Raw genomic sequence first — 25,143 nt, 5'->3', positions numbered from 1 at the left:
CAGAAATTAAATTGGATCCTTTATTGTATATTTACTGCACTTACCCTGTAACTACACAGAACAAGGGGGTAACAAGCTCCACTTTAATTTACAGCCCGCAGGAGTTACACTTACCCTGTAACTACACAGAACAAGGGGGTAACAAGCGCCACTTTAATTTACAGCCCGCAGGAGTTACACTTACCCTGTAACTACACAGAACAAGGGGGTAACAAGCACCACTTTAATTTACAGCCCGCAGGAGTTACACTTACCCTGTAACTACACAGAACAAGGGGGTAACAAGCTCCACTTTAATTTACAGCCCGCAGGAGTTACACTTACCCTGTAACTACACAGAACAAGGGGGTAACAAGCGCCACTTTAATTTACAGCCCGCAGGAGTTACACTTACCCTGTAACTACACAGAACAAGGGGGTAACAAGCGCCACTTTAATTTACAGCCCGCAGGAGTTACACTTACCCTGTAACTACACAGAACAAGGGGGTAACAAGCTCCACTTTAATTTACAGCCCGCAGGAGTTACACTTACCCTGTAACTACACAGAACAAGGGGGTAACAAGCTCCACTTTAATTTACAGCCCGCAGGAGTTACACTTACCCTGTAACTACACAGAACAAGGGGGTAACAAGCGCCACTTTAATTTACAGCCCGCAGGAGTTACACTTACCCTGTAACTACACAGAACAAGGGGGTAACAAGCTCCACTTTAATTTACAGCCCGCAGGAGTTACACTTACCCTGTAACTACACAGAACAAGGGGGTAACAAGCGCCACTTTAATTTACAGCCCGCAGGAGTTACACTTACCCTGTAACTACACAGAACAAGGGGGTAACAAGCGCCACTTTAATTTACAGCCCGCAGGAGTTACACTTACCCTGTAACTACACAGAACAAGGGGGTAACAAGCGCCACTTTAATTTACAGCCCACAGGAGTTACACTTACCCTGTAACTACACAGAACAAGGGGGTAACAAGCGCCACTTTAATTTACAGCCCGCAGGAGTTGCACTTACCCTGTAAATTCACAGTTGAAACGGGTAACAAACACTACTTACTATGTAACAATACGAAACAACACTATTTGCACAGTAATTACAGAGAAAGGTAGGCTACTCTTATAAAAAAATTTAAAAAAAACTTTTAATTACACAGTATATTTGCCCTGACATTTAAGTGTCATTGCAATACAATGTGATAAGGTAAGTACTAAGTACTACATGGTACGTTCTAAATTAAAGTCATAGCAGAAAAAACAATTTTTTGGTAGTTTAGTAAGAAAAGCCAATAAATAGCATTGCCAATGTTTTTCGAAATCAGCTGTTTATAAAATTGTTTCAGATAAATTTTTTATCATACTGTGCTTACATACAGCCATATATATATATATATATATATTTAATTTACAACCCACAGATGTCAAAATTACCCTGTAACTACATTGCACAAGAACATATTTTTCCAGAAATGTGATAAAAACGTTTATACAACAGACGTACAATTTTTGCCTGGAATATATTAACAGAATAGGTACCTGTTAGTTTTAAAATAATTACATTATAAATAATTTGCTTGTATATCTGGTTGTACACCTTTATTACCCAAAACTTAACATATTGTTCCCTTATACCTACACGGAGGTACACTATAATTACAGAAACATACACCGTAATTTCGGTTTACTTACGAAGTTCTTTGCAGGTTGTATATCTGCTTGTTACCCCTTTATTACCCAAAACTTAACATATTGTTCCCTTATACCTACACGGAAGTACACTATAATTACAGAAACGTACACCGTAGTTTCGGTTTACTTACGCAGTTGTTTGCGGGTCGTAATATAAAGTGTTACCGTTTTTTTTTATTGTAATATGATTTAATCTGAGATCTGTTCTGTTGCAGCTGTTCCTCCTACTGATCACATTCACTCTGAAGGTTGTTCATTCACTCACAACACAATACAAAACTCAAAACTGATATTCTGAATATCTGTAAAAACTAAAACAAATCTTGAAATTTCCTCCTTTCATGATTATATGATGTGGCATGTTAATTTAAAAGGAATTTAATAAAAAATCTGCACATTATATGTCTGATATATATCTGATAACATGTAGTAAAGCCTTATTTTTGTCTTTTGACAGGCTCATGGCTTTTAGTAGTGCTGGTTTTCACTGGTATTGGTTTATTTCTGTCTGGACTCATGGGATTCATCTGTCTCTACCACTCTGCCAGTAAGTACAATGTACAAGTATAATTATTCATAAACTGAGCTCCTTGAAACATATGATAATAATAAAGTGTATCTGTGCAGGTTCTGATGACGTTCTCACAGATGTGAACTACAGCTCCTGCCATGTGGAAACAACATCTCTTTTAACTTCTTCTGTGTGCTCCACAAAACATGGATGAACCGTTTCATTTCTTCACTTCTTGCACCTCTAAAGAGAAAAATGATTTGTACAGAAAGAATGATAGTATATTTACAGTATGTAGCTACTGAGTTCATATATTGATCAGCAGGCCAAGGCAGCTTGGAGGTATTTCCACATTTTGATTTTGGGAGAAAATAGATTTTATATTGGTAAAATGTTAAACAGAGCTGAAAGCATCTTCAAGTCATCTGTAGACTTCAGTGATGCAGATTCACTGACAGATTTGAAGCTTCAGAAATATTAAATGTAATTTCTTTCACACTTTTTTTAATCAACTATTGAGTGCTAACAGTAAAGTTGCATTTTAACTGCAGTATGTTATAGGCTTTAAACAATTTCACAAAGTTAGAATATAGTGCCCAAATTGTTCAGTTTGTATTCATTGTAAAAAATAATGTAAAAGATGCCAAGTTAATTGGTTAACATTAAGTTCCGGTACTATATATATGAAAGTTCTAACCTACATTTCATTCATGTAATTTTACAGTAAAATATTGTTAAATGTGCCATTTCTGGAAGTAAAAAAGAACAAATCATCTTATAATTTAGTGAATTAGCATATATTGACATTCTCTGTGTACCGCTTCACATTTGATGTTTTTTTATATGTTTCTTCTTAGTTTTTTTATATAAGTTATGTACGTCAGGGTTTAATGTTGCATCTTATGTTATTAAAGTAATGTTTATTGCATTATTTTAGTGTGCGCATGACACTGCGTTCATCTTCTCTATATTAGTATTTACATCAGCTTGTGGAAAAGCTACTTGTGATGAACTTTAATTCATCATGTGACTTTCTCTTTACTGCTAGTGTTATTATGGTGGATGTCGGTATATGTTAAAAGTATAACACAGATTTTAGTATCAGAGTGACCTTGATAATTCAGAAGAAAATGGCTGTCGGATTTACTGGTCTAAAATATGTGTGTGTGTTTTGTAAATTAGTTTTCAATTCACAGGTTCTATAAATATGTTAACATTTGTACTGCATTTTTACAGAATTATGGCAACCACAGCTTTGTAATAATGACAGGATTTTTTGCAGTGTTATTTTCTGTTAAACAACTGTCTGTTCAATGAGCAACTGAACTGCTTGACTTTGTTTTAATCAAAAGATGAAGAAGATAGATGAGGTAAATCAAAGTAACAGCTTTTTTATTAACTAAAGCAAAACTCAGGCAATCCAATATGATAACACAAACAGCGTGCAATGCACAAACAATACCAGATAATGAACTGAGGAAACTGAAGGACTTAAATACACAGGGTGATGAACTCACACTGACAGGTGTGCTAATTAAATGAATATCCAGCAACTAAGGACTGGCGGGAATAAAGGAGCACAGGAAACAGGTTAATAAGAGAAACAAACTAAAAGTCCATGAAAACTAAAGTAAAACAGGCAGAGCGTGACAGACATTATGTGCCTGTAGTCTGTGAGCCTACAAAAAATGTTACCGGTGACCCAGATCTGCTGAACATGTGTTCTCATAATATTTTCCTAGTTCTGAATACACAAGCATTAAATGGTTTCCTGTGGTCTAATGTGTTACTTCATAATTCACCTATTATGAGAGTCTAGTCTCTTTTCACTCTCGCTGTAATGGAGTTGTTCATCTTCATTGCTCTTCAGCTGTTTATGGAGGTTCAGTCTTACAGTAAGTGATCTCTGCTATTTAATGAATAAAATATTTCTAAAATATTTCAGCATATGTGATCAGTACGTTTATGTTTCATTTGAGCAAATACATAATCCTAACCTCTCTGCTTTAAGGTATATTCGTTTTTTGTTAGCAATTTAATTACAAGCGAATTAAGCGAATGTTTGGGTGACTAAGAATACAGTATATTAATTGTACATGTTCATGTTCATGTTCATGTAAATGAGTTATTTGGAAAATCCACTGTAGTAACTATTTACATCTAATATGAAAGTAATTTTGGGTGGTACCAGAAATTGAGAAAAGTGCAGCTATCGAAAATATACAAAAAAGTAGGGGGTAAAAAGATAATTTTCCCCATACATTTTACGTTTTACTCATTGGTAGTTTGGTGCTGTTGTAAGGACATTAATGAGTTTAAGACCTGGTTTCACAGACAGGGTTTAGATTAAGCCAGGAGTAGGCTTTAGTTAAAATAGGACATTTAAGTATCTTTTATAAATGTGCCTTAGAAAAAAATATTACTGGTGTGCATCTTGAGACAAAACAATGGCACTGACATATTTTAATATTTTAAGTTGCTTTCAGGTAAGAGCTCAAACATGCATTTTAGTCTGGGACTAAGCCGTGTCTGTGAAACCAGGCATTAATAAAGGTTAAACCAAAACATGGACCGTAGTTGGAAAATGATGCATGTAAACGCGGTCAAGAAGATTTATTAATTAATTTGTCTGTTTTGGGTTGTTTCAGAATCTCCAGCTTTAAATGTATCTCCTATGTCCAAAGAGAGTCCAGGGCTGCGTTTCCACGATGGATCTTAGCACTTATGAGGATTTTCTGATAGTGACTTTACGAACGTTCGTGTTCATTTCACGTGCGTTTCACAAAAATGCACTTAGCACGATCGTTCGCAGCTGTGCTTTAAAGGGATAGTTCACTTTGAAATACAATTTTGGTATGTTTTAGCTTACCTCAAGGGCATCCAAGATGTAGGTGTCTTTTTTTCCGCAGTAGTTTCAATTTTGATATTTTTAGGTCAAACCGTTCTTGTCTGTCAGTCATTTCATGCAGGTCTATGGTCACTGTCTCAAAGAGCATGCACAAAGTCCAAATTAAAACAATTCCCTATCGTCCAAATTAAACAATTCCCCATCGTAAGTACACATTGATGGCCTAAGACACGAAACGAGCGGTTTGTGTGAGAAAACGAACAGTATTTATATCGTTGTTATCTCTTGAACACAGCACACGTCCAAATGATCTGACGGCGCGGGCGGGTAGATGTATACACTAGATGTCGCCTTCGCTACTGCAGTTCATTGGAACGAAACCGTAGCCAAGGCGACATCTATGTATATATCTATACCCTCCCGCGCCGTCAGATCATTTGGACGTGTGCTGTGTTCAAGAGATAACAACGATATAAATACTGTTCGTTTTCTCACACAAACCGCTCGTTTCGTGTCTTAGGCCATCAATGTGTACTTACGATGGGGAATTGTTTAATTTGGACGATGGGGAATTGTTTTAATTTGGACTCTGTGCTTGTGTTTTGAGAGAGTGACCATCGACCTGCATTATATGACTGACAGACAAGAACGGTTTGACCTAAAAATATCAAAATTGAAACTACTGCGGAAACAAAGACACCTACATCTTGGATGCCCTTGAGGTAAGCTAAAACATATCAAAAATTAATTTCAAAGTGAACTATCCCTTTAAGTGCTGAAATGTCACCTTGTAGAATGGCTTGTAATTGCAGCACACGCGTGCAATTTTAAATGTTTAACCTAACTGTTTTCACCTGATGTGCATTTTCTACGAGGCCAATAATCTATAAAATCACAAACCTACGAGTGGAGACACCAGCAAAATGGCTGAACCAAAAACAAAACAAAGAAAATACCTTCTTTCTTTTTTTTTAAGAGGAGATTAAGGTAATTTTAGAGGAGGTGGAGCTATACAAACATATTATTTTCAGCAGGTTTAAGGGAAGTCATACAAATAAACAAAAACAAAAAATCTGGGAGGATTTTGCTAGAAAACTGACTGCAACTAGGGGCATTAACAGATCAGGGAAGGAGGTCAGGAAGAAGTGGCAGGACTTTGCCAGCCTTGCTAAAAGGAAAAGGGCTCTGCAGAGGACAACATTTAATAAAACAGGGGGTGGGACCAATGATGGCCAACCAAGAAATGCCCAATACATGGCTGGTTTTCGTGCACGTCAGCAAGTCATTGACAGATTTTTTTTTTGTTCATCCCTATTTTTCCCAGTCTTTGAAGCATATTACATCTTTTTTTTTTTTTTTTTAAATCAATCTATTCTAGAAACAAATCAATTTTTTTGTTTTGTTTTCTGACCTTTTTAATTATTTAATTTATACATTAATTTAACCAACAACAAAAAAACACAAAAAGAGAAATAAAGTGTACAATAAAGTACAATCAAAACCTTATTATAATCACACTGCATTTGAATAAAGTTAAAGGTGTAATCTGCCGGTTGTCCTGGAGGTGACCTCATAACTCTGTCTTCTTACGATGCACTTGGGGATTTACGATTACTCCAGAGCACTCGTAGATCTACGATGGTTTTTAAGTGCTACTTATAAGTTACGATGCTTTTGGGAAACAGACCGTAATATTAAGATCAGTCGTATGATCATTTTTACGATCTACTTAGGCTTACGATGCTTTTGGGAAACGCAGCCCAGCTCAGTGAAGATGATCTGTGAGACGCCAGCAGATGTTAAAGTAAATCGGTGTTATTTCTACATAAACAGCAGAGAAGAGAACAATACAAAAGCCAATTGGAAGTGTGAGCTCGATCTCACTGGTGCTGAAGTGCTCAGATGGGCAGATGTAAATGGTTTTATGGTTGCCAACGTTCTGTTTTATTTTTTGTTATGCATGCTATATCTTCTTTTAATCTTGTTGTTCTGTAAAGCACTTTGGTCAGCCTAGTGGCTGTTGCAAATATGCTATATAAATAAAATTTGAACTTGGAAACATTTGGGATAATATTGTGAGTACACAAGTCAACAAAATATATAACATTGTTCTAGTTTTTTTGTGTGTCCAAAAAAATCCAAATCCAAATCCAAAAATCTTACATATTGTGCCTTTAAAGGGATAGTGCAACATTAATGTAAATTAAATTATGATTTACTCACCCTGGTGTTGTTCTAATGCAGTATGCTGTTTCTTGCTATTTATGAAATGCTATTTCTTCAGGATTTTCATTAAATACATTAAATTTTGGTTTGTTTTTCCTCAAACCCTGTCATAACCCCCCAGAACACTTGGAATATATGACACATGTCATGTGGGATCATTCTGTGATAGTATGTTATGATAAAATGCATCATAATATTTTTACTAAACCTTTGTGTAAAAACTGCACAAATTCTCCATGCCACCATAAACATGACAATAGGGATAAGATGGAACAAAGACTTTCAACTGGTCACCTTTGATTGGTCACCTCACCAAAGGGGTGTGAACTGATTGGGCCAGATGTGGCAAATAAACAATAAACAATTCTGAATTAGAGACAAATAGACTAATTGTCTTTGATGAGGTTTATTTTCTTTCAAGAAAAGGTCAGCACTCGTACAGCCACACAGGGTGTGACAGTGAGGGGACGGCATCCTTCCTCTTTTATAGCCTCAACTCTCAGAGAGTTATCAACCATATATGAGCATTCTTAGACTTGTTCATTATATTCTATCTTTCGGTGGAAGCCTTCCTGTCACGTACCAGCACCCTTTTACCATTCCATTACAATTCCATATTAGAATAGGGATTGTGTGTGCTCTTTTACTGTCATATGATGGTCACACACATCTTAAAGATAACATTTCTTCCACAGGCCTTTAAGAGTTCTCTGATCAGTTCAGATCTCGTTTGAGACACTGTGTTTCCTGTCTCCATCTTTATCTGCACTTTGTTGGATTCAACGTAGACCACCCTGAAGAACCCAAACGAACACTTCAGCGCACTCCTGGCAAAATCATCAAGAATCTCCAGAATCTACTGCATCTGGACTTGTTCAGCAACTGAAGTCAATGCACCCGTTCACCCGTGCAGCCTTTAGATGCGTTTCGAAGATATTGTGCCCCTTTAAGGTGACCCTGGCCTGATTCTTTGATGTTTCTCGTATACGTTGTGGTTAACTGATTGTAATCTTGCCACTCTCTTCTCTGCTCTTCTCTTCTCTTCACTTCTCTTCTCTCTTTCTTTACTTTCTTTATTCTGTATATAAACTTTGCTTAGTTTAGTTGTGTGTGTAGCCCACCCATAGTTTTGTTTATTAAGCCATTATATCCATGCTTTATTGTCTCTGTGTTTGCCACTCACAAGCTCAAAGTCACTTAAACATCTTGATCTAGATATATGCTATTACCCTGCTAGTACTTTAGACAGTAAGAAAAAGCTTTCTTTCTTGGCCAGGAAGATAATTTATTTCCTAGAATTGATTGTTGATTATGCTGTCTGTTTGTTGAACGAACTGATTAAATAATTGTATGTCTGCTACAGTCAATTCTAAAACTAATCCAAATATTTATAATTGTTTATAATTAATGATACATATTTCCATTTTGAGCTAATTTGCTACATATCCCTTTAAACTGATCATCATTTCAGGAGGATCTGATCTCTTTTAATATTATATTTTTCTCACTCTTTCAATTAATTTAGATTCAAAGTGATGTCAGATATTGTTTGTCTATTTATATCATGCATGAACATTTTAACTTCTGTTACTGATCATCACTGCTGTACATTACAATAAGATTTGTGCACTATATGTTTTCTATTCAGGGTGTTTACAAAAATGCTAAATTCTATTATATATAATATGCAGAACACTAATAAGAGGATTTATTATTCAGAGAATGGATAGCTTTAGATAACTCTACTTAACTCTATAAGTCACCAGTATGGTTGTCAGTATTCATTGGACATTATAAAACTATATGAGAAATTCTTATGCACACTCTATGATACATGTTTCATTGCATATGGCTATGAGTGTAGTATTTTTATCTACTTTCACCTACTTAAAACTGCTCAGTGCATTATATGGTTTCCGGTGGTCTGATGTGTTACTTCATAATTCACCCATTGTGTGAGTCTCGTCTCTTTTCTCACTCTCGCTGTAATGGAGTTGTTCATCTTCATTGCTTTTCAGCTTCTTATGGAGGTTCAGTCTTACAGTAAGTGAATTATGCTGTTTAATGTCTTTTAAAATTTAGAGTGAATTTTGGAATATTATTGTACATTGTAATTGTAAATATTAATAAACATTGTCAATGAGATGTAATGATTGATTTGTCTGTTTTGGGTTATTTCAGAAGCTCCTGCTGTAAAAGTATCTCCAGATGTCTTAAGTGAGTCCAGCTCAGCGAAGATGATCTGTGAGACGCCAGCAGATGTTACAGTGAAACAGTGTAATTTTTACGTAAACAGTGAACAGAAGAATATAAAAGTCAGTTGGAAGTGTGAGCTCGATCTCACTGGTGCTGAAGTGCTCAGATGGGCAGATGTAAAATCTCCTGCATCAGTCGACATTTACTGCTTCTACATAATAACTGAGCACAGGATTGATAAACCATCATCTCATTCTCCTGCTGCTACAGTGACGGTTCTAGGTGAGAGATTTCACTGCTATTCTAGTTTGGAAACTGTTATTGCATTGTTTTCTTTTTATTAAATATGGATTATTTGACTTAAGCAGGTTCACTTCAGAAACCCTTCATCAGTGTTAGTGACGATGATGTCCAGATCAACATAGCCTGTGAAATACCACCTTCAGTCAGAGCTGATCTCACCTGTAGTCTCTACACTGAGGATGTTCTTCTGCACAGAAGTGTCTCTCAGAAGAGTCGGTCTGGAGAGAATCATTGTGTGTTTTATTTAACTCGTAGTGAACTCTTCACACGATCAGTGAACAGCAGACATCTGAGCTGTGATTATTACATCAACACTGAACCTGAGATCAGATCACCGCGCAGTGACACACACACCATCAGAGGTGAGGACTTCATTATAAACTATATTATAATAGTAAATAAATTAGTCAAGTCAAGTCAAGTATATTAGTATAGCGCTTTTCACAATACAGATTGTATCAAAGCAGCTTCACAGTATTAAATTAAAATAATACAACAAGGTTTGTTTCTAGTGGAATTTATTGATTGATAAAATTAAATTAAATATTCCCAAAATATCCCCAACTGAGCAAGCCAAAGGCAACAAAACAAATTGTTAGTAAACAAAACAATTTAATATTGTCACTGTATTTGTAAAATGCAGAGGTAAAACATGTCCAAATGTGTTTAACAATAGACAATGATAAAACTGTAAATACATTTTTAGATTTAATATATTAATAAATACATTTTTAAATTGCAATATTCAGGCCTGCAAAATGTCAGGCAGATGAGTAAAAATGCATGTATCGAATATAGATAAAAAAAAAAAAAAATTCAACTGGATATTCATCTATGAGAGAGAATGTAGAGTGAAATTTACTTTCAAAGTCAAATGTGAAAGTCATTTATAAATCTGTCCAAATATGTATGCAATTATTCAATAATCTAACAATCATGAATGACTTGGAAGATCATGGACAAGTCATGGAAATTCATTAGTCAAACATTTGTGAATCCTGAAAATAGCAATGAGACTGTTTGGATTAATGAGGTTTCTCTGCCAGCCATTTTTAAAAACAGAAACCAAGCGATCAAAATGTCCCATTGCTTTTTGGTTAATACTCAGTCTTTTACTTTTTTATTCATTAGGTCTTCCTCAGGCCAAGTTAACAGCATCTGCTTCAGTTATTAAGGAAACAGACACAGTTCAGCTGAGCTGTGAGAATACTGAAGATCTGAAGATGGAGATGTGTGTCTTTAACATAAAAGGAAGAGAAAGTAAATCAGAACAGAGCTCATCATGTCAGCTCTCACTCACTGGATCTCAGATCAGTATTTGGTCAGAAGGTCAGAGTTCATCTGTGAGAATAACCTGCTTCTACACTGTGGAGAAGTCACAAGTTCTCATACCATCTCCTCACTCCGATCCAGTGACAATAACAATTCAGAGTAAGTTTTTCTTAATGCATATATGTTGAAATAACTGATTTATATACAACAGAAAACTGAATCACTTTTCTTAAAAACAAATTAATTACTTTACATCTACTTTTATTTGTCCAATGTGTGATAGCCTCTACTGGTCAAACTTTTACAACTGCCACAAAAACACTTGTAGAGGATTCTCATAGAGCATTTCTGATATTGTTATGTTAGGCCTATATTTCAAGTATAAAAAAATACCTAAAAAGTAACACAGTAGTGCTAAAATAATATATAAATAGTTTTTTCAGCTTCAGAATTGTTTTGCAGACACTGAGTGGAGCTTATTTCAATATCAGGACTTGGGTGTATACACTGAGACTGTTTTGTCCTACATTAAGTTCTTAAGGATCTTCCCTAACCAGAAGCCCTGGTTGACCAGCCAGGTCTGCACACTCCTCAGAGACCGCGACACTGCCTTCAGGTCAGGCGACAGAGCTCTGTACAGCGTTGCAAGAGCTAAACTGAAGAGAGGAATCAGAGAAGCAAAGGGGGTCTAGAAGAAGAGAATAGAAGATCATCTCTCAGGAAATGACCCAATGCGGATGTGGCAGACTATCACAAACTTCAGGGGCTGCAGTGCCACTGCGGTGAATATTTAGTCTGCCCAACTGGCAGAGGAGCTGACCTGCTTCTTTGCTCGTTTTGAGGTAACCCAGCAGAACATAGCTTCACTACCTCAGGCTGTATCCGCCTCTAACGCGCACACACTCATCTTACAGGAGTATGAGGTGAGAAGGGTGCTCAGGTCAGTAAACCCGAGAAAGGCAATCGGCCCAGACAGGGTACCTGGGAAGGTACTCAGAGTATGTGCTGACCAGCTTTCACAGGTCTGCATCAACATCTTCAATTAGTCCCTGATACAAGCCATCATACCACCCTGCCTGAAGTCAGCCACCATCATACCAATACCCAAAACATTAGTTTCAGGCAGTCTTACCGTCCGGTGGCACTCGCACTGGTGATGATGAAGTGCTTTGAGAGACTGGTCTTGATCACATTAAAACCAGTCTCCCTCTTACCTTTGACCAGCATCAGTTTGCCTAAAGAGCGAACAGGTCTATTGAAGACGCCATAGCCCTAGCTCTTCACACTGTTTTTAGCCATCTAGAGCACAGGGGAGTTACGTCAGAATGCTGTTCATTGACTACAGCTCAGCTTTTAATACTATACACTGTAAAAATGAATACGCTATATCTACTCAATAGGCAACAGATTACAAGCAATATTATTAATTAAATTTAACAAATTAGAATTGAGTAATAATTAATCAAATTAATTCCTTAAAAGTTAACCATTTAAAATGAGTAAAATTTACAACCTTTTTTTTTTAAACAAAAATATCTGAATAACAGACAGATGTCAAAGATGAATTAAGAACTCTTTATTTTTTTATTGCCAACATTGAAGACACCTGATGTTAACAAGCAGAATCCCTGAAGGAGAAAATCGTAAGTCACCATTATGGTGATCAGTGTTGGTTTTAGTTGGGCTCTTGACCCTTAAATCATTAACTTTACATTTTGTTTGGCTGTTGTGTCTGAGTTATAACAACCAGATGAACAAAAAGAAAATGTGATCTGATGGTATTGGTTGTGTTTTAACATAATCATTATTTCACAATCATTCGACCTGAATCACTGAACTCATATAGAGCCCAATTTCTGAGTTAGGTTTACTTTATTAATTATAGCAGCACTGTCCTTGTACAGCATAATACTTCTAACTTTTACAATGTAATCCAAAGAATTTCTTAAAAGTTTCTCATATACTCACTTAAAAGTTTCTCATATTCTCATATTTAATTAAAGCTGCAGTCGGCAAGTCTGGCAGATTGAGTCGACTTAGCCAAAATTTTGAATGTTTACAACTCTCATGCCCCTCCCCCACTACCAGCGAGCACCCTCCCATCGAGTTCGTGCTCGTCAGTGCATGTGTGCACCATGTTTTCTGTGAACGTGTCCGTCTCTTCAGCATCGATTAACACCATGGACTCGGAGGTAGGCTGCCCTGGCTAATCTATCCATAGATAGCAATAACCGAGGAATTGGAAGCTTGTTAGTAGATTTTCTCTCCGCCATCACGCGTCGTACAATCCAACACACCTGCGAACTTCAGGCGTGTGCATGTGATATTGTAACGTGCGCGACTCAGTGCGAGGGAGGAGTGGGATCTGTGGCGTGTGCACGACCTGTGATTGACAGTCAGATCTCACACCCCCCAGCGCTGATTGGACCCGATGATCCGGGAGCGGTGGATTTTTGCAAAACAAATAACACGCTCCAGGTGGAGTTAGAAGCTCTGGTTTTTTTCTAAAACCACCTTATTTATGTTGTTCTGTCAGATTATAGTGTTGATTTCACTGAATATGATCAAAATGTTGCAGACGGCAGCTTTAATAATATTGCTTGTAATCTGTTGCCACAATTTTATTGAGTAGATATAGCGTATTCATTTTTATAGTGTAATCCCAGACATTCTAGTTAGCAAACTGGTCAACTTAGGACTTCCCACACCCACATGTTATAACCATCCTCCTCTATTAAAAAGGCACAGCTAAGATAATTTTATGGGAGGGGCCGACCAACCCCTCTATATTTATGCACCTCAATCATATTCAACCAGGACAGAAATATTGAGAAAAATCTGCCAACAGAAATAAATGTAAGTGTTTATATGCAATAAAGTTTGTACATAATCCACAATATAGTTTGATAAAGAAAACAGCAATAACAATCAACAGCTTTATAAACCCGTATGAATGAATCCCTCTGACACAAAAGCAAACAGCATAGATTCAGATGCGAATAATGGATGAAAAGAAAAAACGGCTTGAGGTTAACTTCTCAATATGACCATTGTCTATTGAGAAGTGCAAATGTGTCCTTTGGAAAATGTCAGTCGTACTTTGTGTAGACAATGATGATGATATACAGTTCTGTAAATGACAAACGATAGTCCAAATGATAACCATCATTCACTATGTGCTCCCACACGAACACTATTCCTGAGTGCTCAGCCCCAAATCCACTTTAGGATGTGGTGTCCTTTCAATGAGAGAATTATTTAAACTACTAATAGCCTACAAAAGAGTCCGTCTAAAATGAGATATACAACTGAGCGTTAGCTTAATTGCTAACCAACACGTACAACATAAGGTAAACATGTCAAACAAATTTCAACTTATATACAAACCAACTGAGAGAAAAAAATAAACAAAACATAGAAAACACTTAGACAGCTTGAGCTTGAAACACAATGTTCAAATATTCAACACAATGCTATATTTTCTAAATGTCATAATCATTTGTTAACCAACAAGTATTCATTACTCATAGCTCATTGTTTCTGCATTAAATTATTACATTGTTTAAATTAATACATTTTTAGCTAACTGTGACTTGTATGTACATTTCTGAAATACTTAACTTAGACAGTTACCTCTGATAACAGAACACTCTAAATTGTAATATGGACTCATGCACTTTCTGTAAAGCTGCTTTGAAATAATGTGTATTGTGAAAAGCGCTATACAAATAAACATAAATTGAATTTAAATGTTCTCAATCCGGACTCTTAGTATTGCTGATAACCTGTGTAGAAAGCCATGCTTCCTCCTATCCAAACAATCCCTTTTCCTCTACTACTTCACCTGGATTTAATCTAGAAGCAGCTTAGAGCCCCCATGAGGACGGTAGTAGTACTACAACCTACTATAATTCATAGTAACAGGACTATGGGCTGGTACGATGTTCCTGGATAAAGAATTTCCTCACCAGTCGCTCCCAGACTGTGAAAATGGGCCCTTACGTGTCATCCACCCGTACACTTAGTACCGGTTCTCCACAAGGGTGTGGGCTGAGCCCTTTACTGTACTCCCTCTACAGCTACAGTGTGACGGCAGCAGAGCCACCACAGTAATACCATCGTCAAATTTGCGGACGACACAACAGTGATTGGACTTATCGAAGGTGGTGATGAGACAGCTTATAGATGAGGTCCAGAAAAAAACATCATGGTGTTCAGTCACCAACCTGACTCTAAACATCTCAAAAACGAAGGAGCCCATCATAGACTTCAGGAAACAGAAGGTGGATCTGTTTCCCCTTAACATCAACGAGGACTGTGTTGAGATGGTCCAATTTCTGCCCACTTTTATCTCTGCTGACCACTACTGGAATGCAAAAACTACAGCGGTCATCAAGAAGGCGAGGCTACGACTACACTTCCTGAGACTTCTCAGGAAAAACAACATGGGTGAAAAGCTGCTGGTGAATTTCTATCGTTCTTCCACTGAGAGTGTGCTGACCTATTGTATCATAGTGTGGTATGCTAGATGCTCTGAGGCAGATAAGAGGGGGCTTCAGAGAAACCACCTGAGTGTCATAAACATGTAATTGTATTTTTGCTTTTTTGATAAGAGAATATTAAATCTGTGTTAAATGTTAAATAAGAAGAATCATTTTCCTGACAGTGAGATCATCTAGAAACACTGATGTCTGCAATCATGATGCAGTAGATCAGTTTTTTTTTTTTTATTGTAATATGATTTAATCTGAAATCTTTTCTGTTGCAGCTGTTCCTCCTACTGATCACATTCACTCTGAAGGTTGTTCATTCACTCACAACTTTAAAATTAAATTAAATTAAAAATGTAACAAAAAATCAGCAAGTAATATATCTGCAGTAGATATAAACATGGATTAAAGTCTATTTTTGTCTTTTGACAGTCTCATGGCTTTTAGTAGTGCTGGTTTTCACTGGTATTGGTTTATTTCTGTCTGGACTCATGGGATTCATCTGTCTCGGCCACTTTGACAGTAAGTTCACATATACATAAACTGAGCTCTGTGATATAGAAACATATAATAAAGTCTGTATCTGTGCAGGTTCTGATGACGTTCTCACAGAGGTGATCTACAGCTCCTGCCATGTGGAAACAACATCTCTGTTATGCTCTTCAAAACATGGATGAACTGTTTAATTTCTTCACTTCTTGCAAAGTTAAAGACAACAATTATGTACAGAAATAATGATAGTTCAGTATGTAGCTACTGAATTCATATACTGATCAGCAGGCCAAGGCATCTTGAAGGATTTTTCCCCATGTTTTGATTTTTGGAGAAAATCATCTTATAATTTACAGTAATTAGCCATAAACTGACATTCTCTGTGTGACGCTTCACATTTGATGTTTTTCAATTTTAATAATTATGTTTCTTCTTAGTTTTTTGTTATTAGTTAAGTACATCAGGGTTTTATGTTAAATCTTATGTTGTTTAATGTTTATTGCTTTAGTTTAGTGTCATATGCGTGACACTGTGTTCACCTTCTCTATATTAGTATTTACATCAGCTTGTGGAAAAACTACTTGTGATGAACTTTAACTCATGTGACTTTCTCTTTACTGCTAGTGTTATTATGGTGGATGTCGGTTTATATTAAAAGTACAAAATTAAAAATTGCAAGATTTTAGTAGCAGTGTGACTAATTCAGCAGAAAAGAGCTGTTGGATTTACTGGTTAAACTGTGTGTGTTTTTTTTTGTTGTAAATTTGTTTTAAATTATACAATTTACAGGTTTTTCTATAAACCTATTTTTAAAAATGTTACTGCATTTTTACAGAATAATGGCAACTACAGCTTTGTAATAATGACAGATTTTTTTGCAGTGTTATTTTCTGTTAAACAACTGTCTGTTCAATGAGCAACTGAACCACTTGGCCTTTCATAACATTTAGTCCAAAGATGAAGAAGATAGACAATGTAAATCTGAATAACTTATTAACTGAAGCAAAACTATCCAATATAATAAGCACAACCAAAACAATGTGCAGTGCACAAATACCACACAATGAACTGAGGAAACTGAAGGGTTTACATACACAGCGTGATGAACATGCAACTAAGGACTGGTGGGAAGAAAGGAACACAGGAAACAGGTTTATAAGAGAAACAAACTAAAAGTCCATGAAAATGAAAGTAAAACACATGTAGACAGAACGTGATGGTCTGTTGCTTTCATGCATCAAAGAGTAAACCTACCTAATACCTACTAAAGTGACCACTGAGAGAATAATGTATTCCACATCATTAATTTTGATATTATGACCTAGTCTTTCTTAAAGTCTCTTAATTGTTCCATTATTTTTGGCACATTTTAAAGGAGTGGTATAATGTCCCTTTTTGCAATATGTAAAATAAGTCTCTGTTGTCCTCAGAGTGTGTATGTGAAGTTTTAGCTCAAAATACCCCACAGATAATTTTTTACATCATGTTAAAACTGGTCAATAAAAACGTGTTGTTTCGTGTGTGTCCCTTTAAATGCAAATGAGCTGCTGCTTCCGGCACAAAGGGCGGAGCTTCAAGAGCTCGTGTGTTAGCTCCGATTACCTCACACAGACATGCATTAAAATGTCAGAAACTGTTCTGCCTTTAATGTTTAAACTGGAGTCAGACAATGATGAAGACACTCAAGAAGTGACAACATGTAGAATGCAACAGGACGTTTCTGAATGGTTAGTTGATGAATTTATGTTGCTGATGTGGAGTTAACTATCTTCAAGTCTTTGATTAGCATATTCTGTCATGATAATCTATTAAATCACTGGTGTGGGAACTGTTGTAAGATGCCTACAGAGTGACATGCTATTGCATTTGTGTGATGGGGGCAGGGTTTATGTTAATTTTAGGGTTAGTGACGTGATGCCATAAAGAATCACATGCGCAAGGTAAGATTTGTGAAAGTGTACATAAGATTGCAAGCGTATATAAAATTTGCGTTTGCAAGAGAAGATTTGTAAAGGTGTAAATCGCCTTTCAAGTGTAAGAAAAAACATTTGCTGCATTTAACTGTTATTTGTAAGTGTAATGTAAGTGTAATGCATGTATTGTGAAACTGCAGCTTCATGCTTACGCAAAATAAATAGGATTTGTATTCTTCTGACTTCCATATATAACTCATATGGTCAGCCTAATGGTGCACAGCTTATTAAGCAATCATGATTTATTTATTCATTTAACATGTATGTGTGCAATTTCGACAACTTCGGCAACGAAGTACAATTTCGGAGTACAATTTCGGCAACGAGAACGATGCTGAGCCAAATGAAGATAAAGATGTGTTCTGGCGACTGGTGTGTTTATTGAACCAATCAGATAAGAGTGAAACAAGAGTCAGCAAGAAGCTCATTTGATTGGCTACATGAAGAAGGTGAACCCGCCCTCCTCTTCGCGCTTGAAAAACTCAATGATTGAGAGAATCTTGCCAAAACTGGAAGCGCAGGTAAAAGAAAGATGTAACTGTACAAATCAGGTTATTTCGGGAACTTTTTTGCCACATGTACACAAGAAGTCATTTAGACATTTGCAGCAGTTTATTTTTTTTACACAAAGTTTGATTTTACGCAATTAATCTGTTTCACAGTTCCTGACTCTGTTGTTTTCGGTTGCAAATTGCTGTTCACAGGCTTGCAGTGCTTTTGGCCGTATTTGTGCAAAAAAAAAAAAACTTGCCAAAAGTGTATGCGCGGAAAAATGGAAGTCAGAAGAATACAGATCCTATTTATTTTGCGTAAACATGAAGCTGCAGTTTCACAATACATGCATTACACTTACGAATAACAGTTAAATGCAACAAATATTTTTTTCTTACACTTGAAAGGCGATTTACACCTTTACAAATCTTCTCTTGTAAACGCAAATTTTATTTACGCTTGCAATCTTATGTACACTTTCACAAATCTTGCCCTGCACATGCGATTCTTTATGGCATCATATTATCTTCATAGTGTAGTCCCTACCAGCCGTTTGTTTAGTCCTTATGAAACGATTTCTTTAAAAGAAAATATCTTACTTTGCTTTGAACTTTGAGCGTTGTAACTTTGCAGATGTTATTTATGCTCAAACAGCAACATTACACACTAACTAAAGTTAGAAAAGTGAAATCATAATCAACCACCCCTTTAATGTTACTTTTACAAAACTACTTATGTGTCTGTGAGCCTACAAATGTTTTTACATTTGCCCCAGATCTGCTGAACACGTGTTCTCATGATGTACGTTCATATTCATAGTTCTGAATGCACAAGCATTAAATGGTTGTGGTCTGATGTGTCACTTCCTAATTCAACTATTGTGTGAGACTCGTCTTTTTTCTCACTCTCGCTGTAATGGAGTTGTTCATCTTCATTGCTCTTCAGCTTCTTATGGAGGTTCAGTCTTACAGTAAGTGATCTCTGTTGTTTAATCTCATTTAAATGCTAAATGTCAACATTTGTAGTTAAAAAAGTTAAATTTTAAAAAAATACTCATGATCGTACTGATCAGGAAATATTTTTTGAAAATGTAACTTTTTATATGTTAAAAAGTATGTGTTTCAGTAGACCAACAACATGAACCTACAAACTTAGGCATATTTGTTTTACATTAGCAATGTCATTAAAATGTATTTAACTGACTGTAATTACCCGATTAAGCTAATATTTGGGTTATTAGTAATAAGTATATTAATTAGGCATGTTCATGTAAATTAGTTATTTGGAATATCCACTGTAGTGTTTATTAACATGTGCACATGTTAAAGGTCCCAAATTCATGATAACAGAGGTCTAGGGTCTATGTAACTACCATATAAGTTTAAACAGTCAATCCATAGACAAATTCACACAGCCTGCATAAAGTAGCTGTGCCTTTTTACGAGCCGTTGTGACTTCAGTAAAAATGAGATGTCAGAAGCCTTCAGTCATCACCCAAGCACTGCCCACCTTCCCTTCATCCTTAACCCCCAGACAACATTGTTGCTGAGCAACAACAACACGGAAACATGTTGAGAAAATGCTGTTCAGTCGATGGATGTAGACCTGCACTCCCGCGGGACAGCTAAAACCTGCTAAATCTAAATAAAACGATTTACAGGCCAGAACGAGTTTCTATTTATAACATGTTTGCAGCGTTGAGCAATGTAGCCAATCACAGACATATGTGTTGATGTCTTGAACGCAATGGCCAATTAAATGCATTTAAGATAGAATGCACTCACGACTCAAAACTGAGTTTTTGTACAGTGCTGAAATCTGCATGCTGGCAAATCCTCTGATTATAACAAACGAAGTGTTGACATTATGAAATATTTATTGTGCAGTCAGCTTCACTGATAATAACAGAGCTTTGTGAGATAGCGATGAACTGAGATGTTTTTTAGGAATTATTAAGGGAGCGCATTTTGAGTTTTTCTGTCATGCCAAACCATGCACGCAGTAGCCTTTGCTTGCTTTTATGTTAAATTAACAGTGGTTTGTGAATGTTTATGCTTTAATAACAAATAATTTATCACCATCATTACAGGTGTTTTATTTACCTTACTTATGAGCATCACCAAGCCACAGCAGGCTACAGCATACATGACTCTAGTTACTTGTGGTAGGCCTGGCCATGCGTCACTCAGAAAACAACAGGCCAATCAGAAGAGAGGCTCATGAATATTAATTAGAAAGGCCAAAATCGACCTGCTCTTGGCAGAGCTTCTGAGAAAGGAGCTGTAAAAATATATTGAGATGGTTTTTGGTACTTATAGAACTTATGTAGCTCCGCCCCTTTTCAGCGATGCGCTTGTTTTTTGTCTTCTGGTTTGTATTTCCACAGCGATCTTACGTATTTATGAATGAACTGCTCGTTTTAAAATCTTCCCGGTCTACTGACATTTGTTAAGACATCTGCTTTAAACATTACAATGCTCGTGATAACTTTTGTTAACTCTACAATAAATAAATCCATTCACCAGCTAATTACTCTTCGACTACGATGCCACAGAAATATACAGAGCTACCGCAAAACCAGAAGTTCAAAGACAATATTCTAAAGATGGCTGCACGCTTGTTTCTCTGGCGCATAAGGTCTAACTGCAAATATATATTCTTAAGGACATCAAAACCTAAAATAAAACTCCAGAAAGGTGTACAATATGGGACTTTTAATATGAAAGTAATTCTGGATGTTACAAGAAATTGAGAAAAGTGCAGCTATAGAAAAAAATACATTGTAGGAAAAGTAGAAAACAATTATAATTTATCCCATACATTTTAGTTTGGTGCTCTTGTAAAGACATTGGGCACTATTTTAACGATATAAGCTCATGGTCTAAAGCGCACGGCGCAAGTGCACTGAGGTCATGTCCGAATCCACTTTTGCTAGTTTAACAACGGGAAAAATGGTCGCCAGGCGCATTGCCTAAAAGGGTTGTCTCTATTCTCTTAAATAGAAATTAATTTATTCTTCATCTACTGGACAAGCCTGATTCCACCATATCTTTATACACGATAATAATCTTTTTCATTGTAATCCTTTTATTTGTAATATTTGGCATGTTTGTGTGCTGCTGCGCGTCCCTGTGTGTGTAATAAGCAGAGTGTACGAGCGTTGAGGCGCACATTACTAACGCACTCTTTAAATAACTAAAAAATATTGTGCCATTGACTTTAGACCAGGTTTCAGTTGGTCAATGGCTCAGTCTATTTCTGTTGCCTTAAAATAGCAACACGCCATCAATGTGCCTGAACACACCTCGTTTTCAGACCAGCAGCCCATGGGCGAACACATGGGTGCAAATGCATTTGCTATTTAAACAACGTGGTGCAAGACATGAAAATGATAACTGCATCGGGCTAAAACTAGCAAAAAACAAGTCGCACCTGGTGCGCCAGATGTATGGGCCCATTAATGAGTTTAAGGCCCAGTTTCAGAGACAAGGTTTAGATTAAGCCAGGAGTAGGCTTTAGTTAAATTAGGACATTTAAGTAACTTTTATAAACATGCCTTAGAAAAAAAAAAAACATTACTGGTGTGCATCTTGAGACAAAACAATGGCACTGACATATTTTAAGTGCAAGTTGCTTTCAGTTAAAACAGCTCAAACATGCATTTTAGTCTAGGATTAGGTTTAAGCCTTGTCTGTGAAACCAGGCATTAGTTTGTTTAAAGGTTAAACCAAAACATGGACCGTAGTTGGAAACCGATGCATGTAAACGTGGTTAATAAGGAGTTGTAATGATTGATTTGTCTGTTTTGGTTGTTTCAGAATCTCCTGCTGTAAAAGTATCTCCAGATGTGCTAAGAGAGTCCAGCTCAGTGAAGATGATCTGTGAGACGCCAGCAGATGTTACAGTGAGAGAGTGTCATTTCTACATAAACAGTGAACAGAAGAATATAAAAGCCAGTTGGAAGTGTGAACTCGATCTCACTGGTGCTGAAGTGCTCAGATGGGCAGGTGTAAAATCTCCTGCATCAGTCGACATTTACTGCTACTACATAATAACTGAGCACAGGATTGATAAACCATCATCTCATTCTCCTGCTGCTACAGTGACGGTTCTGGGTGAGAGATTTCACTGCTGTTTTGGAAACTGTCATTGCAGTGTTTTTAGTAACTATGAATTATTTCACTTCAAACTGATTCACTTGAGAATCTTATCAGTAATAGTGACGATTATGTTACACCTATATGGCTACGGTGCGATTTATAAAGACCGTAGGCTGTATAGCAAAACACTGAAAAGATAAATATACTAAATATAAGAAAGAGTTGAATATGGTTGATCATAATCCCTGTGATGTGCTGAGACTCATTCAACATTAGTTGGTATCCGTCTGAAGTCAGAAACAACATATTTTGATTCAACATGAAGCTTCAACAACAGCTTCAACAACATGAAGCTGATTCTAGCAGTTGTGGACAGTGTAAATCAGTAGACAGTGATCTGTGACGACAAACGCTTAACCACATAGTGACTTGCAAGTGCAAGTGAACAATCTGATACATTTAGGTAGGAAGGTAGTCACAAGCTGATCATGTGATCAAAGTTGAGATGTCATGGTCAAAGAGCCAAACTATGTCTGACAAATGTACAGAAGGTAATTGGGTCATTCTTTTGTGCAGCTAAAAATAATCGACACCCAAACAAACAAACAGCACAAATAAATCATGTTGCAGGTTTGTGTGTTCAGGTTGGCCTACAGAAATGGAAGAATCAAATATCAAATAACATAACATTGAATAACTTTGTAGCTTTAACAAGGGTAAATCTATATTAAATAAAGACTATGCAGTTAAGAGCAGAGAGTGATTTTCTCTTTGTCTGATTTTTTTGTTGGATTAAAATTAAAGACAGCAGCTGGTAAATGCGGTCGCTTTAAGACATAATGCATGAATCCAATGATACACAGTCACTTTCTTTCCCAACTGTTTGTTCACTTGAGACATAACTGAATGTTTTTGACGATACTTGCCAAGCTTGTATTTTGACATTATGTTGTGTGTATTTGTCCGTTAATGTACATTGTACCATTGTTGATATATTTTTCCTGTCTCAACAGCCACCTCATCTACTACAACTTTGACAACATTCATACAAACTTGTGGTGATGTTTTTAAAATATATTTATATTGTATTCTTGTATGTTATTCTGTATTAATACCACAACCAAATAGAGTTTTATTTGCAAACTAAATGCTTCCTTTGACATTGTTGAATTCTCTTTTGCAGCTTCAACAGCGACCTCTACTGGTGAAACTTTGACAGACAAAAAAACTTGTGAGTGAAGTTTATTTTGAAAATAAAACATACTTGACAATCACACTGAGGCATTTTGCTCATTTCACTTTAAATTGCTTCAGAAATGATTTTTAGTTTATTGCACAGCTTTCCTATGTGACTATGATTAGTCAGTCGCAGGATTTAGCAGTCAAATATTGTTAAACAGGAAAATTACAGCTAAACTGTATTATTGATCATTGTCTCTGGTAACTGATTATTTTAGGCTAATATTTCTCTCATATCTCATCCCACTCTGACACACTGTTGATTCTATCAGCTGTTTTCATACCAGCTTCTGCTCTGCCTGAAACCACCAGAGAGTCAGAAACATGTAAGTGGATTTTTGCGTATTTATTTTTTTAAGACAATATTAAATCTGTTTTAAATGTTAAATAAGAAGAATCCTTTTCCTGACAGTGAGATCATCTAGAAACACTGATGTCTGTAATCATAATGCAGTAGATCAGTTTTTTTTATTGTAATATTATTTAATCTGAGATATTTTCTATTGCAGCTGTTCCTCCTACTGATCACATTCACTCTGAAGGTTGTTCATTCACTCACAACACAATACAAAACTGATATTCTAAATATCTGTAAAAACTAAAACAAACCTAGGAAATTTCCTCCAAATTTAATAAAAAACAAAATTAAAATAAAAATTGCACATAATAAATCTGATATAAATATAAACATGGAATAAAGCCTTATTTTTGTCTTTTGACAGGCTCATGGCTTTTAGTAGTGCTGGTTTTCACTGGTATTGGTTTATTTCTGTCTGGACTCATGAGATTCATCTGTCTCTGCCACTTTGACAGTAAGTACAGTGTATAGGTGTATAATTATTCATAAACTGAGCTCCTTGAAACATATGATAATAATAAAGTGTATCTGTGCAGGTTCTGATGACGTTCTCACAGAGGTGATCTACAGCTCCTGTCATGTGGAAACAACATCTCTGTTAACTTCCTCTGTGTGCTCCACAAAACATGGATGAGCCGTTTCATTTCTTCACTTCTTGCACCTCTAAAGAGAAAAATGATTTGTACAGAAAGAATGATAGTATATTACAGTATGTAGCTACTGCATATTGATCAGCAGGCCAAGGCAGCTTGGTGTTTTTTTTCCCACGTTTTCATTTTGGGAGAAAATAGATTTTATATTGGTAAAATGTTAAACAGAGCTGAAAGGATCTTCAAGTTATCTCAGTTCAGTGATGGAGATTCAGACAGATTTGAAGCTTCAAAAATATAAAATCTAATTTCTATATATATATATATATTTTACACTTTTTTTAATCAACTATTGAGT

General features: G+C 36.2%; 3 protein-coding genes and 1 long non-coding RNA gene across 4 annotated transcripts in view; all 4 read left to right on the top strand.

Moving 5' to 3' along the window:
- LOC311074450 (uncharacterized protein) overlaps nucleotides 1-5,023 on the top strand; it is a 31,396-nt gene extending 26,373 nt beyond the window's left edge. Inside the window, exons 8-10 of the mRNA XM_084101061.1 lie at nucleotides 1,911-1,943; nucleotides 2,153-2,242; nucleotides 2,323-5,023. Coding sequence (XP_083957187.1) covers nucleotides 1,911-1,943; nucleotides 2,153-2,242; nucleotides 2,323-2,420 — 221 coding nt within the window. The 3' untranslated portion in view covers nucleotides 2,421-5,023. The remainder of the gene's footprint in view (nucleotides 1-1,910; nucleotides 1,944-2,152; nucleotides 2,243-2,322) is intronic.
- Nucleotides 5,024-9,198: 4,175 nt separating this feature from the next.
- Nucleotides 9,199-24,895, top strand: LOC311074453 (uncharacterized protein). The gene is made up of 8 exons (XM_084101065.1): nucleotides 9,199-9,323; nucleotides 22,317-22,613; nucleotides 23,612-23,656; nucleotides 23,782-23,829; nucleotides 24,110-24,163; nucleotides 24,347-24,379; nucleotides 24,560-24,649; nucleotides 24,732-24,895. The coding sequence occupies exons 1-8, from the start codon at nucleotides 9,269-9,271 to the stop codon at nucleotides 24,827-24,829; spliced, it is 720 nt and encodes a 239-aa protein (XP_083957191.1). The 5' UTR covers nucleotides 9,199-9,268; the 3' UTR covers nucleotides 24,830-24,895.
- On the top strand, nucleotides 9,485-11,743 carry LOC311074572 (uncharacterized protein; the record flags this gene model as incomplete). Its single annotated transcript, XM_084101279.1, has 5 exons — nucleotides 9,485-9,758; nucleotides 9,845-10,141; nucleotides 10,911-11,210; nucleotides 11,335-11,375; nucleotides 11,543-11,743. The coding sequence occupies exons 1-5, from the start codon at nucleotides 9,518-9,520 to the stop codon at nucleotides 11,741-11,743; spliced, it is 1,080 nt and encodes a 359-aa protein (XP_083957405.1). The 5' UTR covers nucleotides 9,485-9,517.
- Nucleotides 15,785-16,307, top strand: LOC311074455. The gene is made up of 3 exons (XR_014604303.1): nucleotides 15,785-15,852; nucleotides 15,974-16,063; nucleotides 16,133-16,307. It is a non-coding gene; the product is annotated as an uncharacterized lncRNA (long non-coding RNA).
- Nucleotides 24,896-25,143: the final 248 nt, after the last annotated feature.

Source organism: Abramis brama (genome assembly GCF_963993115.1).
Source record: "Abramis brama genome assembly, chromosome: 23".
In the NCBI taxonomy this organism is placed as follows: domain Eukaryota; kingdom Metazoa; phylum Chordata; class Actinopteri; order Cypriniformes; family Leuciscidae; genus Abramis; species Abramis brama.
The sequence above is the reverse complement of the archived record's forward strand: the minus strand, read 5'-3'. Positions and strand labels throughout refer to the sequence as shown.

What these genes read in the sequence shown, in the direction of transcription:
- LOC311074453 (XM_084101065.1), top strand. Translation starts at nt 9,269, where the DNA reads ATGGAGTTGTTCATCTTCATTGCTTTTCAGCTTCTTATGGAGGTTCAG. An exon ending in AACATTCATACAAACTTGTG is followed by an intron (nt 23,657 to 23,781) that starts GTGATGTTTTTA and finishes TCTCTTTTGCAG; the next exon opens with CTTCAACAGCGACCTCTACT. An exon ending in CACCAGAGAGTCAGAAACAT is followed by an intron (nt 24,164 to 24,346) that starts GTAAGTGGATTT and finishes TTTCTATTGCAG; the next exon opens with CTGTTCCTCCTACTGATCAC.